Source organism: Fulmarus glacialis, unplaced genomic scaffold (genome assembly GCF_000690835.1).
Source record: "Fulmarus glacialis isolate BGI_N327 unplaced genomic scaffold, ASM69083v1 scaffold46713, whole genome shotgun sequence".
Classification (NCBI taxonomy): domain Eukaryota; kingdom Metazoa; phylum Chordata; class Aves; order Procellariiformes; family Procellariidae; genus Fulmarus; species Fulmarus glacialis.
The window spans coordinates 3,007-21,685 of record NW_009201926.1 but is presented as its reverse complement, the minus strand read 5'-3'; the positions used below and the strand labels follow the sequence as shown (position 1 = coordinate 21,685).

The window sequence follows — 18,679 nt, the reverse complement described above, 5'->3', positions numbered from 1 at the left end:
CAGATGTGCTTAATTATCAGTCAGCATTTATAACAGACTTGCTTTGGCTGGACACGTGTTTAAAGACTCCCCAGCTCTCGGTGAGCGAGGTCAGGCTCTCAGCACCTCTCGCTCTTAAGGGGACAGTCCCCAGTCCTTGCCCACCAGGTTTCCAAAGCCACTGCCATCCGCCTCGTCTTTAGCTTGAAGTATCGCTTTGGGAGTTAGATCAAAGCCTTAATCCAGCCATTTCTGCTAATACAAATGTATGTTTTGATACAGGCATCGTCTCCCTCATCTCCCTGGCAGTACTTTCTTACGAACGTTACTGCACCATGACGGGAACAACAGAGGCCGATACCACAAACTACAGGAAAACATGGACAGGCATCGTCCTGTCCTGGACGTACTCCTTGGTCTGGACTGCACCCCCTCTTTTCGGCTGGAGCAGTTACGGGCCAGAAGGACCAGGGACAACGTGCTCCGTGAACTGGCATTCAAAGGACGCTAACAACGCGTCCTACGTCGTATGTCTTTTCATCTTTTGCCTTGTAATCCCTTTTGTCATTATTGTTTATTCGTACGGGAAGCTGCTGTGCGCAATAAGGCAGGTAAGCAGATTCCTCAACTGCCTTTTTATGGTGACCCCAAACCAAGCAGAAACCAGTGACCACCATTTTCTACCTTTATAACTTCTCTGCTGTCAGATGTGCTGCCACCCTTGGAAACTAGCTGTCCTGTGACTGTCTTGGTGACAGCCTCCAGTCTACCAGGGCTTTCAAAGTCACACTCAAGTGTGAGCAGCTGGAAGTCCCTATGACAGCTTCGCAGATGAGGGAAGCTTGCCAGGCCACTTGAGATACTCCCAATTACCCCTAATTAAAACTAGGAGGGACTTACCTACCTTGATGAGATTGGTCCTAGGACTTAAACTGCAGCAAGCCTATGGAGAGGTGAGCAGCACCTGCAGGTTCAGAGGCTGCACGATCAGTGGAGGGAGTGGGAGCTGTGATTTCAGAAGATCAGCGTTTCTTCTCTGAAAGCATAAGAGTGAACCCTGCAAAAAAGGGTGCTAGAAAGAAGAGTCATATATAATCCAGCTGCTGGCAGGATCCAGGCAAAGCAAGAAGCTGGAGTTTAGCCAATACAAACTGTAAGGCAGTCCCGTGGCATGAAGCTTACCCCTTGCACACAAAACAAAGCCAATCCATAAATGACCATGAGCCATTAATCTATTCCCAAAATAAAAGATACTTGCTTTTAATAGCGCTAACCCACCCAATGCGGTGTTTGGTACGGAACACTGTCAGGGCTGCCCCGTCTGGCAGCTGGAAATGCGGATGCACAAGTTTTTGTTTTTTTGTGAGTAGCATCTGCATTTAGCCATGAGTCCGAGGGAGCGATGCACAGCGCTGCCCGCCCATGGCATGGCGACGCTGGGAGGGGACCCTGAGCGTGGCAGCCCCTCTGGCAGGCACCAGCCTGCGGCTAGGCAAGAACCGGGCAGGCAAGGACCAGGCAGCTCAGGCCAGGCCACCCGCTCTCCCCTGGCACAAAGCGAGCCCTGGGAGCCCACCCCAGGCTGGGCACGAGCTCCATCAGTGCTACAAGATCTGGATTTGTCTCAGCTCGTGCAGCGAGCGCCTGACAGATAAGAGAGCATTAGATAAAATCACTCCATGAGCCACATTTGCAGATGTAAACATTTAACTTAAGCTTATTATTGCTCTGGGACTGTGGGCAGAATTAAATCAAATCAGTGGAGATGTTTGAGTTAATCCTTCTCAGCCTTTCCCAGCCCGTTGTCTCATTACAAATACCTTTCGTTCCCCTGATGGCGAGCTCAGTCCTCTTTGGACACCCTTTGCTGTGAACGGCGGCTGCTCCTGCGCCACCACAGACTGTCCCCTGCGTGCAGGCGGGGGGCCGGCTCTCACGGGACTCTGTTTTTTCCATCTTTTGAAGCTACAAAAACTGGTTTAGAGGTGCTGCTTCTTGCAAGCCAGTCACAGCAGCCAAGGCTGAAGCAGGTAGTGCCTGCAGGAGAGGCTCTGCCTCTCCAAAGCTCCTCCACGGGCAAGAAACAGCAAGAAAACTTGGACCGAGAGTTGTTCCCTGCGGGAAGGTTGTGCCGTCCGATACGTTGGTAGACAGAGTCTTTATTTCTGCGGGGGCTGCACCTAGGTGGGAGCACTGAGGGTGTAAGTTTTCATATTAAATACTCTTCCCACTGATGCATCCATCACATAACAAGTGAATTTTAGGCCCCGGAGAGCTATCTGTCTTCAGGACAGCTTTGGACACTCTCATCAAGGTGAGCATTAGTATGTCACCAGTTCAGGTGGCAGCAGGACTCGGCAGCTTTAGCAGAGCCCTCTGCAAACCCAGCGACTGCTGGAACCCCTTCAGTGATATGAACTGGTCCTCCAGTGACCGCAGTGGCATGGAAAGGGGACAGGGTGGGGGCAAGGGGCTATTGCACCCTTCATCATAGGTGACGAGTGTGAAGGTCAGGAGCTGTCTTTCCTGGGCTGTCTGGTCCTGCAGGGACCCCAAAACATGGCAAACATTATGGGAAATAACATGAAAATTATTCTCAGAAGGGGAAGAGCCATTTTTCTGCAGTTTGTGCAAAGTCTGCGCAGGCGACATGTTGTATTTGTTGCATGACCCTGCGGGATGGGGCTCCTGAAGCCCCAGCGTGCAGGAGAAGATTTGCCAGACACACACCTCCGTCTGGATCCGGGTAATCCTTCCAGAAAGGGGGGGTTCCACGAAGAGGGAAAGTCAAAACCGGACGGTGCTGCCAGACACGCCTGGGCACAGCCAAGCACAGAGGGCTGGGTGCTGCGGAGCTCCTTCGGGAAGCTGGAGAGCACGGGGAAGCCGGGAGGCAGGGGCTCTGCAGGGGCAGCGAGCCCATCGCCGCCACGGGCTTCTCCCGGCCGGTGCACTGCCGGCCAGCTTCCCCCACGGCAGCAAGGTGCAGAAGCAGCACAATCCCTGGTGTGTGTAAGAGGGAGGAAAAGAAGACTGAACAAAATAAGCTTCACATGCAAGCGAAATATTTAAGGAATTGAACACCAGACATTTGTGCTTTTAGAAGATCCCAAATTACAGGCAATACTCTGTAAGCCTTTTATCGTGCTTTCAACTCCTGCCGTGAATACCTTCTCTTAACTGAGGTTATCTGCACCACGTACAGGAGTAAAATTGTAGTGGGAGATCAGGGTGTTTGGTTTCAGCCAGGCATGAAAAATTATATCCTTTCGCTTGACATTTGTATTTTCATGCTCCGGTTTCTGACATGATTGCCATCACAGGAGGTATGCAGGGATGCTTAAAGTCTTGGAAATCAGTCCAGGCTCATACTCTCCTGTGCTGACAGATCCTACTGTCTTGCTTCAAGCTCACAGTTTCCTTAAACCTGAAGAAACTTGTCACCACCAAGAGAGGACCCATTTTTGCCCCCAGGTCTCATTAGAGGCTGGCAGGCAACAGCCAGAGGGAAGGGTTCGCCCTGAGCCATTTCAAATGAATACCAAAGGAGCTTGAACATATTACAGTACGCTGTTGACAATAAATCTGAATACTGAAAACAACCATTAGAAAATGAGAGGTATTTAGGTTTCCAAACACATTGAGCTTTCCTCTTAATTATCTCCTTTCTGAGAAGTCTTTCTGTTTTCGTAGCGATTTCGTCCCTGCCCTGTGAAGCACTGTGCGGGACCCAGGGGAAGGCAAAGGCAGCTGCTTTACCCGGGAGGAGGCTGTCGCGCTGCAAAAGCACGATGAAGTAGTGCGGTGGCAGACAGCCGTGTGCGAGGGTTTACCTCTCCTTCCTGAGGTTCCTGCACGCAGGGCTTCACCGCAGCGCCTTGGCGGGATGGCAAGAGCCGGCTTTGCCTCCCGTGGCCGGTCCCATTCCCGTAACAGAGCTGCTAGCGGAAACCTGCCCAGTGGGGTTAGCTGCAAAGAACAAGGCTGCTTTCTAATTGCCTTAGTTTTGTTAGCAGAGTCTCAAGAGCATGTTATTTCCCTTATAGCTGAGTATGTAGCTTCAGGTGAGCACACAGGATCTCAGCCACACTACATGCCACAGCAGGGAAGCTGTAATCCCTCAGCTCAGATCGAATTAGAAGTTCACAAAAATGACGGAAGGGAAATGGAGCCTGGGAGACAGCCGGCAACCAGCCCTGAGCAGGCTGCAAGAAGCTGAAAAGCAAATCCAACAACCGCTTCTTATTTTGCATAGCCCGGTGCCCTAGGAGGTCCCAGGAGCCCAAGCAGGGTTAGAGGACGTCGGGCTAACCCATTTCAGTGCTCAGGGTGAAGCACGCAGGCGGCTGCTCGCAGCTGGGGAGACCCTCTGGGACATGAAGCTGGGCAGCGCAGAAAAGCTGGATGCGTCCTCCATCCAAATACCCGAGCTGGTTTGAAAAGTCAGTCGTGTCTATTATTTTACTGCTTCAAAACCGTTGTAGCCAGCAGAAACAGTGCACATGGACAAGTCTCTCAAAGACAACTTTGGCGATGCAAACCACTCATGGGCTACCGAAAACAATAGTTTGAGATTCATTCTAGTACAAGTACTTCATAGCCAGTATCTGGTTCAACCTGAGCTCTTGGATGTCCCGGAGAAGCAAGATATCTTTATGGCCATGCCTGGGTTTCACCAGCGTGCCCAACCCAAGGCATGGGGTGTAAAGATGCCAAGTACATACCTGCTTGGGTAAACTGTCTCGTCAAATGTGGTCTGCAACCTAAGTGCCCTGTTGGAAATAACCGGCTCACTGAAAGCAACAAATGGGCAGCGATTCCCCCATTGCATCCATGAAACTTGCAGGAGACAATCGTTCTGCTAGGTTTCAGAATAGCTGTAGTCAGCACGTGAGACCTTAAAAATACTTGTTGGAAACAGATAAATGATTTGTTGAGCACAGGAGTTAAAAAGTCATTATTTAGAGTCTTTGACAAGCTTGGCAGAGTCCTCTCACATGAATTGTCAGAATGCAAATATAATCAATTCCAGCTTTTATATCACTATATTACAGCGTGGATTTTTTTTTTCCTTAATTCACTGACAGGCTACTCTTCTGTCATCTCCTTGACAAATGAATCTGAAGTCCTGCCTCCAACTTACTGACTGTGGTTCATCCTTGCAAATTAGTACATGGGCTCAATACTCTGCTCTTCCGCACAGACTCCTGCCCTGGGTTGAGTTACATCAGCATAAAACTACCGTAAGCGCAGTGATGCAAAGCTCCTGAGGTTTAAGGGAGGTTCAGCAGCTCTTTCACCTCAGACTCCAAATCTGACCAGTTTCCAGCCTTTCCGTTCCCCTTCTTGTCCCACCCCGCCAGAGCATCCTTCCTCGCAGAGAGAAAAAGAGAAGCAGCAAAGCCCGTGAGAGGTCAGGTTCTCCGGCAGGGCTGCAGCCCCATCTCCTGTTCTCCAGCTGGCACTGGCATGCCAGCCAGGGGACAGGTACCCAGCACCAGCGGCCCATGGGGACATTCATGCCCAAAGCCATGGCACCCATGCCAACGCACACGCTGGCCCGTTGGCATGGGGAGGGCGAGCGGGCAGAGCACAGCCCCAAGCGAGGTTTGCTTCTCCCAGCACCTCCCAGGCATGCTGGCTACGTGGACCAACGGCGTGTCGGGGACTACGCTGTGGAAATAATCACATGTGGGCTCTTAAAGCATATCCAGGCGTGTACCGTCCTCACCACCCGCTGCAGGGCCCTCTGAGCCCCCTCGCCCCAGGGGTAATCACAAGCAAGGCAGGAAAAGCCAGGACCTAGGCATGCTTTCCATCAGACCTCTGCCCTCTTGGTTCCTCAAGTGTTATGGAAAGGGAAAAAAATGTAGCAAGGCATTCAATGTGTTACATATTGATTTCATTAATTAATCCAACCGTTTCTAATGTTGGGGTAATAGTTTCATACAGCTTGGGCAGAGGAAAATGGGGGAGAGCAGCACTGTTTGCCAGCAATTCCCTTCCACTTAAAGAGTAATTGCACCGGTCCTCAAGCATTTATCTAGACAATTATTAATGCTGCTGCAGTGCTTACCCAGAACAAATTGAGACTGAACTGGGAATGTGAGACAAACACATTCCCAAAGGCAGGAAGCATTACAGCTTAAGCACTGAAACACTTCAGGTGCCAGATAAGAGCAATCAGTCTTAAGGCAGCTGAACCCAGAGGAGCCTGCAGTAACAGTGCAGCCCCGGTGACTGAGGAGAGCGATCGCCTTTAGAAACAAGAAAATCCACCCACGCACAAAATAAACAAGGAATTGTTTTTCTTTGCTTCATTTGACTTCAATCCTAGTGAAAACACAACTGTGGGATGCTTTTGTATTTTCCCACTTGAATGGGAGCGGGAGCTCTGGTCATTAGAGCTGCTCATACTTGGTTCATCGTTAGAGCTGCTCATACTTGGTTCGTCTCTCCCCTGCGATAAGTGTTCCTTCTCAGAGCTGGAGGAGCTCTTCCATTAGCAGCAATAACTGTGGGCACTGGAAGATCAGATGTCTACGTGAACACAAAATATAGGTACAACAAGGGCATCAGGCCACATGGTGGCTCTGAAGCAAGGGGCAACACTTCCACCCCCGGGTACTGCGATTCCCCACAGGACTTGTTTTGAAGGAGGGCACAGTGACTGTCCTCGGCTGCTCCAGAGAGCTGCAGGGGACATACCTGGCGCTCTGCCACTGTCTCGGTGTGCAGCGGAGATTAGTCCAACAGCAGTCACTTCCCTGATGAACACACTAACGATTTTTCTCATTGAAAACAAAGCAGCTGTGAACCTTTTTTTTTTTTTCCCTCTAGCTCAAATATTTTTCAGCAGGTGCTTCAAAAGCTCAGAAGCGAAGCGTTCAAGCATTTGCAGTTAGGGAAGCTAAGTTTCGCACAGCAGGTTCACGCCGCAGGATAGCAGGGAGCAGCCGTGCCCCGCAGGCTGAGCTGCGCTTTCCTGCTTCCCAGAGCGCAGTCACCACCACGTTTTCCTTCTCCACCGGCTCTTCGTGATACTCTCGTGTACGGCAGGACTGCGGGGCCCGCATCCCTTGCTGTGCTACCTACCAGGCAGCACTTCTGTCCGTCCTATTCTCTGCCCCATCCCTGCCCGGGGTTTCACCCCACCACCGTCTAACCTGCAGGGAAAGCGTGCTGTGGGGAAGAGAAGGGAGAAATCTGCCCCCAGAACTAAGTCATTTTATCACCAGGCAAAACAAAAATTAACGAGGAGGCTCAGCAAATGAGTGAACCTCTCCTATCTCTCTCTACAGAAGCAGCCCTCGCAGCAGTCCTTGAAGCACTGGTTAAAATCCCCCTAAGTCAGCATGGCAAGTGCAAAGTACCTCTCATTAGCAGGTGCCTTGGGAGAAACCCCCTCACCCATCAGTCCTCTGTCTAATGACTGATCTTCTAGGCTTGGCAGAGAAAAATATCACAAAAATTCAAGTTGGTGACTGACCTCCCCCCCTGCCCTGACAGTAAGCCTGCACCCGAAGGGGCTCCCACGTGCTCTTCGAGCTCAGACAACTACGGGTAGATCCACAGGGAACTGAAAAGAGAGCAAACCGCTAACCCGGAGCGCGGAACCATTTCAAGCCTAATGCAGGTCTACCACAAACAGCATGGGTTTTCCATGACAGCAGCCAGGTTTCACCCCCAAATGATCAAATACTGTACCTGAGTGTCCTGGAAGACACAACAGACGCACCACCACTTCACCAGCTCTCTGGATTCACAGAGAGGGCTCCCTCTTCCCTAGGAGAAGAGGTTCAGCACTGCAAACACTCCACACAGAGGAGCTCGAGAGTCTTCTCTGAGACATCCTGCAATTGCAAAGGTCCCACTTAAGAGTGCGCATCGGCATAGAGCTGCTATACAGATATACTTGGCTGTTATCACATACATTAGCACTAATTCCATTAATTTGCTTTTAAAATACACCCATCTTGGAGCGCAGCTACTGCCTGTGCTCTTTGGGAGACCAGTGCAGCGTCTCCCGCTCCCCTGGAAGGGGAGGCACAAGGACACCCTTCCTCATGGCTGGCAGCAGCCACCAGGTCTGGGCTTTACTGGGTGCCAGGACTGACCCTGCCCACCTGGACAGCCCAAGGACACTCTGGACAGTCTTGGGTGAACATATACTGAGGCTCCTATTCTGCTAATATTTGATTTTATATCTAGAAATCACATAAAGTTTGAGAAAACCTCCACTCTCAATGAGAAGAATTTGCTATCATCACAGTCATTACTGATTAAAGCATCAAAGAAAGATGCAGAAGGAGGGCAACCAAACCAGTGTGAACATAAGTAGTGCTGAAGTATTTTAATATTCATTCTCACTGACAGATGTGCTATGCAGATTAAGAACTCCAAAGGACATGCTTCCTTCGAACTGTAAATATTTTCTGCTTTACAGAGTTAAGCGCCCCAAAGCCTAGAAGGACACCCGCTGTGTTACAGAAACTCAACAGGAGAAGGACGAGGCAATGCTTAGAACCCAGAAACCTCCCAGCAGCGCTGCACCGTGCCCGCACTTGGTACTCGAGCTTTTGCAAACATCAACCACGATGAATTATTTCAATATTCTGATATTTAAAATGAATAATTAATCCCTTTAAGTGATTACAAGACCTCTCCTTGCAGTTATGGAGCCCTCTATGTTTATTAAGGCAAGTGAGGAACTGAATTTAGATTTAAATTTTAATCTTAAATCATGTGGTCCACCCTTGTGAGGACAGAGGTGAGGGCGAGAGGATGCTGTGAGCACTTCGAGGGCATGTCCGAGCCACAGAGCTCCCTCCCTTGCACAGCACAAGGCCCTTACTATCTGGCACCTTCCAAGCCCTCTCAGAGATGAGAAAAATTACTACAGCAGAGGTGAAAGACGTCAGCACAGCGGATGGAAATGGATTTCTTCTTCTCTCCCCTCTTGCCTCCCTATAAGCTTTGGCAGAGGTCTGCATTAATATTGGAAACCGCAGCTTCCAGAAAGCAACCAGTAATGGTGGGGCCAGGTCCCTCTGCCCGCGCAATGAAGGTCCCTGCAGGGGCTGTGTGATCCCCTTCCAAAGGGACACAGCCCAAGACCTCCTTCTTTTGGTTACGGCCAGCTTTAAGTGCTTTTGGCCAAATTTCCACAGTATCATTCTTGTTAATACACTTACCATGGGAGATTTTCCACAGCCTTCATTTATTGGAAAAAAAACGATTTGCGGAGGCAAATCTTCACCCGACTCTTAGAGCTGGGCAGCACCGAGAGCACGGCCTGAGGGTGAAAAGTTTTATTTGGACCCACCAAAAGGGAGCTGTTAGTGTCCTCTCCGTATGAACGGGCAAACTTGGGATATTCTGGCGTAAACCCAACTCAGTAAGGTATATGAACATATACTGCATTTAGGGTTGAAGTTGTGTGTTTTTAAATACAACTTGATGCATAAGCATTAGTGGGATTTGGGAGCACAAGACATTCTGCACGTCATGAATAGTCATAACATTTGTCATCTGGTTCCCTTCCGCTGTAGCACAGCCGAGTGAGGCAGAGGTCTCTACAGCACCCCGGAAGCGATGGGATGCTCAGGTCAGCCCAAACTGTGCCTCAATAACTGAGGAGTGAAAGGTAAAACAGCATCGGAAAAAGGCAGGGGAAAAGGAAATGTTTGGCTGGAAAACAGATCACTTACGTGGACTGTTATCAAGCGTCAATAATAAAAAAGTATTCATCTGGTTGAAGATTTCTTCGCATTTTCACATGCCCTCAGAAGAGAGGGTGGATCTCTTAGCTGCGTAATTCATAGACATTCGCTCTTGAATCTCTGCTTGGGCAAGAAGTGGGTACAGGGGCAGTGTAGGTGAGACCAGAAACCTCGAGCAGGGAAAGCACAGCACCTCCTAAGTGAATCCAAACACGAGGCTCAGCTCCCTCAGGCTACATCTCTTTTGCGAAAAAAGGATGGAATTCTGGTTGAAATTAATTAGCGGTTTGAGGCAAAAGCAATTTCTTACAGATATTTCATTCCTCCCTGTGCATAAGGTGTTCCATTATCCATAAAATTACTCTTAGTCCCAGGCAAGAAACCAAGCGCCAAGAATGCTGTGGTCACGGGAGAAACGTGCAACTGCTACTGCGAGAGTCTCGCAGCCCTCCACCCGCCACCTGCAGACACGCTTGCTTCCTTCCTGGAAGTCCTGAGGAAGGTTTCCCAACCTTGAGAATAATTCCCAATTCTCTCCTGAAACTAATACTAACTATTTTAAATCAGTTTCCATCTCGGCTCCCCACCGCCAGCTCTGCTTTGCTCGGGCTGCAGCAGGAGCCAGAAGAGCCTTCCGACATCCCCGAAGGCAGAGTGGGGAAGCTCTGCTCGTCCCTGCAGAAAAAGGAGGTGCCTTTCCTGGGACTTTCAGAGATTGATAAACCTCTTCCATTTCACAGCTTCTACAAGGAATTACACACACCCAAAAAAACTAGCATGCAGAAATACATAGAGAGAGAGAGAGATAAAAATCTCAGAGGGGCTTAGTAAGTGCTCTCTTGCACATAGGGAAGACCTGGACCCCACCAAGCCCAACCAGCTGGGACCTTGCTTAGTTGGCATTGCACGAGGGGCACTAGAAAAGGTTCGTCTTTGACTGAGATGAAGGAATTTGGGTTTTTGTCATCAGAACAATGGTACTGCTAAGCCTCACAATATGTTAATTTACTAGACCTAGACCAGGTAAGCAGCACGCTAGGAAGTCTGGGAGGCAGAAGTTTCCAAGTGATGAACCAGTATTGTTGCTGCTTCTTGCCTCAAGTCATTTTCAGTCCTGTCTCCTGCTTTGTTCTTCCCCATCTCTCCCTGTGCTGTGCTGCAGTCCGACCTCTTGGGTTCAAACCTGTTTCACCGATGTAAAATCTGTTTTGTGGAGTAAAAGCACAAGGTCTGCCAGGAGCAAAGCTCCTCTCATGGACGAGCATTAAAACGGAAATGTAACACAAAGTTGGCAATTTGCTTTTCTCACTCTTGTTTTCATGACAAGGCGCTGAATGCACGGGAATTTTAAGAAAGCCTAAGCTCTGAATCAAAGATTCTATGAAAATATTTTCATTATGAAGGTGGGTAACATGTTTCTAGGTTTTATGATTGCAGTGAGAAACTTCTAAGCATAATACAAAGACTCGGCTGTTAGGAGGGATAGAAAAACTTCCTTAGAAATAAAATCTAACCCGATCTTGCAATGTTTCTGGATGGTAGCACGCGCCATTTATTTTCCTTGATAAACATCTGTATTTCCTCTCCAAGCAAAACTTCTTTTGTTATTAGGAGAGACCATGAGCCACCATATCACTGCCCACCGTTTCAGAGCTTCAAGGAAATTCTCATTAAGCCCCAGCAATAGCTTCCGAGGCTAACTTCTTTCCTTTTTGTAAGCACCCTGTTGACTTACTGTTTGAAGCTTTCTGCTGGGCTTCCATTTCTTTTTGCTCAGACTTTGCTGAGCAAGCCCATGCTTGCAGAGGTAGGCTATTCTCATGCCAAGAGGTCTCATGGACTCTGGAACCTCCTGTCCCCACTTCCCAGGCTCCCTTGGCAGCCTGCTTTGTGCACAGGATACGCCTGATGCCATTTTAAGCTCCTCATAGCTCTTTCCAAGCAAGACACAGATGTATTGATGTGCGTGCCCATAGATCTCCTGACCTGAGTTACGAGCATCAACCAAGAAAGACAGCACAGTAACACTGAGAGTTTCCCCTGAGGCATCCAACACATCTACTGCAAACCCCCTACCTACATTTATCAATTCTTAAAAGTAGGGCACAAGTTGATCTGCAGGGACCATCAGGAAGTCTCACATCCACTTTAGAAGAAATTGGATTGACCTCTAATGTACAGGCAATGCAATTTAATTGCAACTTGATTAGGTTATAGTCTTGTTCTCTAGTATGTATTCAAGTAACTGCAGCTATTAGTTCGCCAGGGCAGAGTATAACCGGGTATATCTGATTTCATAGCTCTCAGGCACTATTTCTTGATGAACAGGCAGTGATGTCTGAAGGTGGCTCAGCTGCTGCCACAGCTCAGGGGTGTCTCTGCTGCCCATTTTAGAGAAATACATAACCCAGGGGCTTCAGCTGGTGTGCTCAGGCCATCGCATACCCAGTTTGGTCGAGGTTTTTTCCCCCCTCTATCTCCCTTCATTCCAACTTTTCTCAAGGATCATCCTCCTAGTCCCATGAGTGTCCTTGTCAACTCTCCAAGCTCTAAATACTATGGTGGTTTCACAAAAAACAAGAGAAAACATAGTCAGTCACTCAGCTGAGATTCTCGGATCAACCTGGGGATTCAGGAATTAATCCCAGTGGGAGCTTCGTGGCTAAATCTCCCAGGCAGCCCTGGGTATACTCAGCTGTGCTCTCCGGTCCTGGATGTTACTGAGCAATTTCCATATCCATTGCTGAAAACGCATATTTTACTTTCCTAGCAATGTGATGACTCTGTTATTTCTGCACAGTATGTATCAGCAATATCAACCAGGAATTTGCTGTGTCCACAGTGACCTCTATTTAAACCTGTTCTTATTGTTTGTTGCATTAGTCTCTCATCCATGTCCTTCTCCTGCCCGTGACATCCAGTGCCACACCACATAAACAATGTATTTGTGAGCATTTCTGCTCCTACGCTAGGATGATGGATGTGCAAGTTCCCAGTTATGGTCGATGAAAAAAAAGAGGCAAATTAATCACTTCTGCAGGCTGAATCACCATCTAGAGGTGCTTCTCTGTAGTAGAAAACATAAAGTAACTTAGCTATAAATGATAGATGTCAGCACAGGGACTGTCCTTCTCCTCTGTTCATGGCCATCTCCACCATGGATCCTGTCTAGTAGCAGAAGTTAATACCTAGCACAGGCACATCATGGTTTATAATGTCCCAGGCAGAGGCAAACAGGCAGCACAACAAACTCCTGCAGCATCCAGCAAACCCCCGAAGTCGTTAACTGAGTGCATTAAGAGAGTGCATATTCCATCAGCTCATATAGAAATAGAATCATAGAATCATAGAATCATTAAGGTTGGAAAAGACCTCTAAGATCATCAAGTCCAACCATCAACCCAACACCACCATGCCCACTAAACCATGTCCCTAAAATGGGGAAATGCCTATATAACGTATGGGATTAAATACTTCATTGGCACCTTCAGTGTTTGGCACCTTTGTGAACAAGCTTCAGCTGAGTTTTAGCTGGAAAGGGCACAGTGAAGACAGTTACGGTAAGCTCTCTGGCGAAAAGGACAGCTTGCATGCAGAATGAATGCACAGTAACATTTCCAGTACCTCAGCCTTTTTTCTGCTCAGGTAAGTTGTCATGGGGTGTGACTCCAGCCCATGGGGAAACCAGCTTTTCACTACCCAGCAGTGGTTCCCAACGTCAGCCTTTACTGCCTGCCCTTGGCAGGGGCTGAATGCAGAACAGAGCCCAGGAGAAACGTGGTCAGGACCTTAACTGGGTACAGCAGGTGTTTGCAGAGATTCCCAACTATTCCTCACCTTTTTGTTAGTTTTCCATGTAAAAATTAACACCTGTGGGAAGCATGTGAAAACATCACTGTAAGAGCAAGATGTGATCAGGGCCTCCAACTACACTGGAGATGAACCCCCCCCAATCCTGCTAACTCGGTACACTGGACCACACATGCAACATATGGAATGAGTGATACAGAGTCATCATAAATTTTAGAAAACTGAAAAGATCATTTTGAGGAGAATCAGAGACTCAATTTCCAGCTAAGAAAACATAAAGCTATAAAAGCACATTTTCTATGGCTATTTTCTATACCAAAACCTACAGAGAAATAGTGAGATTCTTTTTTTTTTTTTAATCTGCACAGCAGATTGAGGTTTAGATTTTTGACCAAACCAGAAGGGAAGGACACTATACACCAGCTCAGTGCACGGCCAGGGTAACCCTGTGCTGAATTCCTGCAGCAGCAGTGTTGCCATTAGCCCTAAGCCAGAAACAACCCGGGCTGACTTTCCAATCTCTATGGGCCAGCAACTTCAGACAAGCTACCTGGGCCAGACTTGTGCTTTTACTTTCCCTGGAAGTTATCAAGACAAAATTACAGTAAAAGCGCACAGCATCACTTGTCAGCATCACACAGCTCTGCTTCTGTCCATCTACAGCAGTCAATCCAACATCAAAAGTCTCAGCAGAGCCCTGGAGTTGTGTGGTATATCCAAGTCACCACCCGCTGATGATGTGCCAGCAACACTCCAAGGTTGCTGAGTTTGTTTAGTTTTGCAAAAGTTTTCTGCGTGTACCTTGAATATTAATATCAAGGTCTCAGGTTTCCTTGGCTGACCAGGGGAGCCTTGTAATTGAAAGCAAAAATGCTTCAAGGAGAATTACAGAAGGGGGAGGATATTCAAACTTTCTGGCCTCGTAGGATGAAAATAATAATTTCCTACTGCTGGCAAGGAAATGAAAACCTTTCCTTGCTTATCCACGAAGCCATTCCCTGGCAGCATCAGTTGGAAAACTGCAAGCTTTTCTTTTTTTAGGAAAGGAGAAAATACTTGTAAAGAGAGTTTACACGATATAGGTTTGCCTGAGAAGGGTGCATTGCGCTTGTAGAACATGTACCATCAGAAATATCCCGCTAGCTTTATGTCAGTGTTCAATCCAGTGACAAAAAGCAGCTTTTTCTCCCCGTTCAGCTGTGTCACACAGCATCAGGATATTCAGCGAGAGATGTGGAGACCAAGCAGTACACCAGCTGCCCTGTGACCGGAGCTCTGCTAAAGGTTATTAAATGGGAAACACCTCTAGAGTCCTCCTCTATGCCCAGCCTCAGACCAGGCTGATTTTGATCTGGAAAACATCCAGAAAACATTTGTCTTCTCTGACCTTACCTGAAGCAAGAGGAAAAGGTTGTTGGGTTGCTTTTTCTAAAATCAATAGAAATCAATAGAAAAAAAAAGGAGCTTTGGTTTTCCTTAAGATGCACCGCTTGCAAGCCGTCACCCACCACCCACCCCGGGTGCCTCCTGGCATGGGAGGGGGGACAGGAGGGTTTCAGGAAGGCACAAAGAAATTGGGGTTTTGTGTGGGGATAAAGGACCCTGGCAGCCGGCCGTCTTTCAGTGCCTCTTCTCAGGAGCCTAAAAATCAAGGGCACATGATGCAAAATGCAACTCCTCTGCCAGTTCCATCCCCAAACCCATGTGCCCCAATCCAGCTGCTTCTACTTCATCACACAGCCTAAGTGTCTTGTAAAGTTTTATACCAAGTTGGGGCAGACTTCCAAAAAATCTGAACACAGGGAAAATGTCACACAGAATTCGTATCAACTCCATGAAATATAAGAATATAAATGGGAGCTTTCTGAGATGTCTGTGAATAAATCTGAGCTACTGATGCCTGTGGGTGTCTCTGAGTGAAATATTCACCTCTCACTAATGGAAATATTTTGATTAACAACTTTATTTGCCTAGTGGCAAATACCACTTTTTTTTCTTTTAAATCACAGAGAAGTGTCATAAAAGATTTCATTTGCACATTAACAGGATATTTATAAAGTACTCAGTATTAGAGTTCCCTCAGCGGGCAATTACAGATATGTTCTACTTTTCGAACAGTTTTGGTTTGGTTTTTTAATTAGTCTCAAGGTGCCTTCCAGCACACAAACACATTCCGCTGGATTCCCCATAAAACTGCTTGTAATACTTAGTTTCTGGTGCTTACCGCAGCACTTTGCAGGGCAGGCATTACACAACAATCTGTAAAAGATCCACTTTTCAAAACATACTGAAAACTCAGAAACAAGGGTGAGGCATAAGACATCGGCATTTATATACAGTATGATTTACTTACGAGCACGCGTGAGCCCCAAGTCCGGAGAAGGAGCCTGTTGTAAATCAGCTGAATTCAACTGCTGACTTTCCCAATGGATTCAGGGGAGAAAGTTCTCTCAAACCCTTGTTCTTCATGTTCCTGCCTGTCTCCTGTCCTGCCCCCGTGGCCTCTGGGTACAGAGCATTTCATCTTGGCTGGGTCCATCACTGCTGGTAGGACTCGGACAAGCAGTCCTTCTGGGAGCACTGGGGCCAACTGTTCTCCAGGGCCAGTTAGACCAGGGCGGGTTCCCCCTTTTTCCCTCCTGCCCAAGATACTCACATTAAATGCTGTGATTTAGAGAAGGCTGGAGGAGGCTATTGTAGATGAACAGCACTATCGCTAATCCTATTCCAACTGTTATGTACGTATTTCGGGTACATACCATGCAAACCCTGCCCACGTTGGCCAGCTCTTCTCCAGCCAACAACATTTCAGATGACACTGCCAACCCTGCCCCTCGTGCGGCCACTCCAGCAGCTCCCATGCATCATCATCTGCTCCCGGTATGCGCAGTGCTAATAGTGTATTTGTGCCTCTCTCTCACCCAGGTGAGTGGCTTCAATAAAGGGACGGGTCGGACCCGGGAGCAGCGCATCCTGATCATGGTGGTGGTGATGGTAATTTGCTTTCTCCTTTGCTGGCTGCCGTATGCAACTGTGGCACTTCTAGCTACGTTTGGGAAACCTGGTCTCATCACCCCTGCAGCCAGCATCATCCCATCCATCCTTGCCAAAAGCAGCACAGTCTACAACCCCATCATCTACATATTTCTGAACAAACAGGTAAGTAAAATGTTATCCTTATGTTTACTCAGATTCAATGTCTGCAAGAAGTAAAGAAATAATGAGGGGAAATAAAAAGTGTATCCGTGACATCACTGAAAAATCATATGAAAAGGAAGCACAGAAAAGGGCTATGAGGAGCAAATTTAATTAACAAGTCTGGACTTTTGGAAGTTAGATAACCAACTTCCCACATGTCCAAATAGCAATTGATGGGTCCTTCCTTTCCACTACACAATTTGATGAACAGCAAGTTAAATGTGGAGGAGAAGAAATCAATGTTCTGGCAAGCATGAAGACATCAGATACTGTCTGAAATGGATTCAGATACATGAAGTCTTGTAAGGACGTGAGCCTTGGCTACCTACGCCATGCCCCGGCACAGCACATTGCCCACCGTAACTCCTCTTTTTTGCAACATCAACTTTCTTTTCCCTGATTTACTCTTTTAACCCCCCTCAAATCCTTCAGTCGCTCTGCTGTCCTACTCTGCACCTCCTAGCAGCTGGTGGGAACCATGACCAGCGAGGATCTGTCTAAAAACACTGCTGGAGGAGCTGACCCTGGAGCAGGGGACAGCACAGCTTGCTTCAAATCCTGCGTTTCCCTCCCTCTGCCATGCAGAGAGCCAAAAAATAGATGGCAGGAGGGTACCAGGCAAGGGGCTGTAGATGTAGCTGGGGCTGTACTTCCAGCTAGAGGGCTGGCCGCAGGACCACCCCCACCAGGTGGTAAACACAAGACAGAAGCTTGATAATCTCTTTAACATTGTGCACAGTAAGTGAATAACTGTGATTCTCAATATCCTTCCAGTAAGACATGAATTTCTGGCCCTGCCCAGCTCCATCTCAGAATACACGTCATGTATTGATTCATTCCCTTTGGAAACTTTGTCTAAAAAAATTGCTGTGTGCATAACAAATGATCCCTTCTATTCATCCAAAAGGATGAATATCAGCCCCGTCGGAGTCAGCAGGCAGAGCAGCAGGTCCTGAGCATCGCCCTCATCCCCGCGACGAGCAACGTGCTGCTGGTGTCAGTGCCGGGGTGCTGTCAGCCCTGTTTCAGGGCAGATGTGGCACCTCAGGTCGGATGCTAAAGGCAGGGTTAAGAGACCCCTCGGAGCCGAACGTGCTGCTGGCTAAGGGGGATTGGGCTCCGTGGTGCTGGCAACCCACCCTGGTACAGCTCACCAGCAACTCCCTGGCTTTGCTGCGGTGCCGAAGGGGAACGGAACCCCCCATCTTTAGGCGGCTCGAGAAGGCATTGGAGCTCCCCTGGAAATCTTTCAGTACTTCCACCTTGCTGAAAGGTACCCGTAAATAACACCTCTTTTTCTGGTGAAGATTCAACTCATGCCAGGAGAACGTGGGTTTTAACTCTATTCAACACAGAATGGAAGAGAGAAATGCTTCACACCACCATGCAGCTGTCAATTCAGCCCAAGAGTAATTCTGCTTCGACCCTACTTTTCCCCCCTTAGAAACTCCACGTACAGATACCCAGGCACCAGCAGCAGGACGATTTCTCCTCAACTGGGACTTGAGTGCCCTACCATTTTCAGTCTTCGATCCCTCCCAGCCCCTCAAATGGCAACTGTGAGTTGAGGCGAGGTGAACACTCAAGATGCTGGGCAGATCTGGGGTGACGTTTCCACCCGTGCCGCTGCCTGCTCGGGAGGATGGCGGAGCCTTCGCGTGGTAGCGCGGGCCCTCCTGTGACAACTTGCGTCTGCTCCGCTGCTCCGAGAGCCCCTTGCTGACCCGAGTTGGCATCCCCTGAAACACACGTGGCATTAGCTCACATTTGTTAAGCTAATAGACTCCTCAACTAGATTCTGGCTTGTACAGTCAGGAGGCTGTCAGGATCTAATCTCTGTAGAGGAAAATTGTTCATTAGATAAAACAGAGGAGAAGAATAGAAGCAGCTTTGTAAGGCCATCTATCCGCTCTTCTGTCACCCGCTCTGTGCAAAGATTTCTCTCCTTTCTTTTTCCTGATCCAGTGAAA

General features: G+C 48.2%; 1 protein-coding gene across 1 annotated transcript; it reads left to right on the top strand.

Annotated features, from left to right (window-relative positions):
- Nucleotides 1-261: 261 nt before the first annotated feature.
- LOC104069285 (pinopsin-like) lies at nt 262-16,670 on the top strand (the record flags this gene model as incomplete). Its single annotated transcript, XM_009574102.1, has 2 exons — nt 262-590; nt 16,437-16,670. Coding segments are annotated over 2 exons (563 nt in total), but the record flags the coding sequence as incomplete, so codon positions are not given.
- Nucleotides 16,671-18,679: the final 2,009 nt, after the last annotated feature.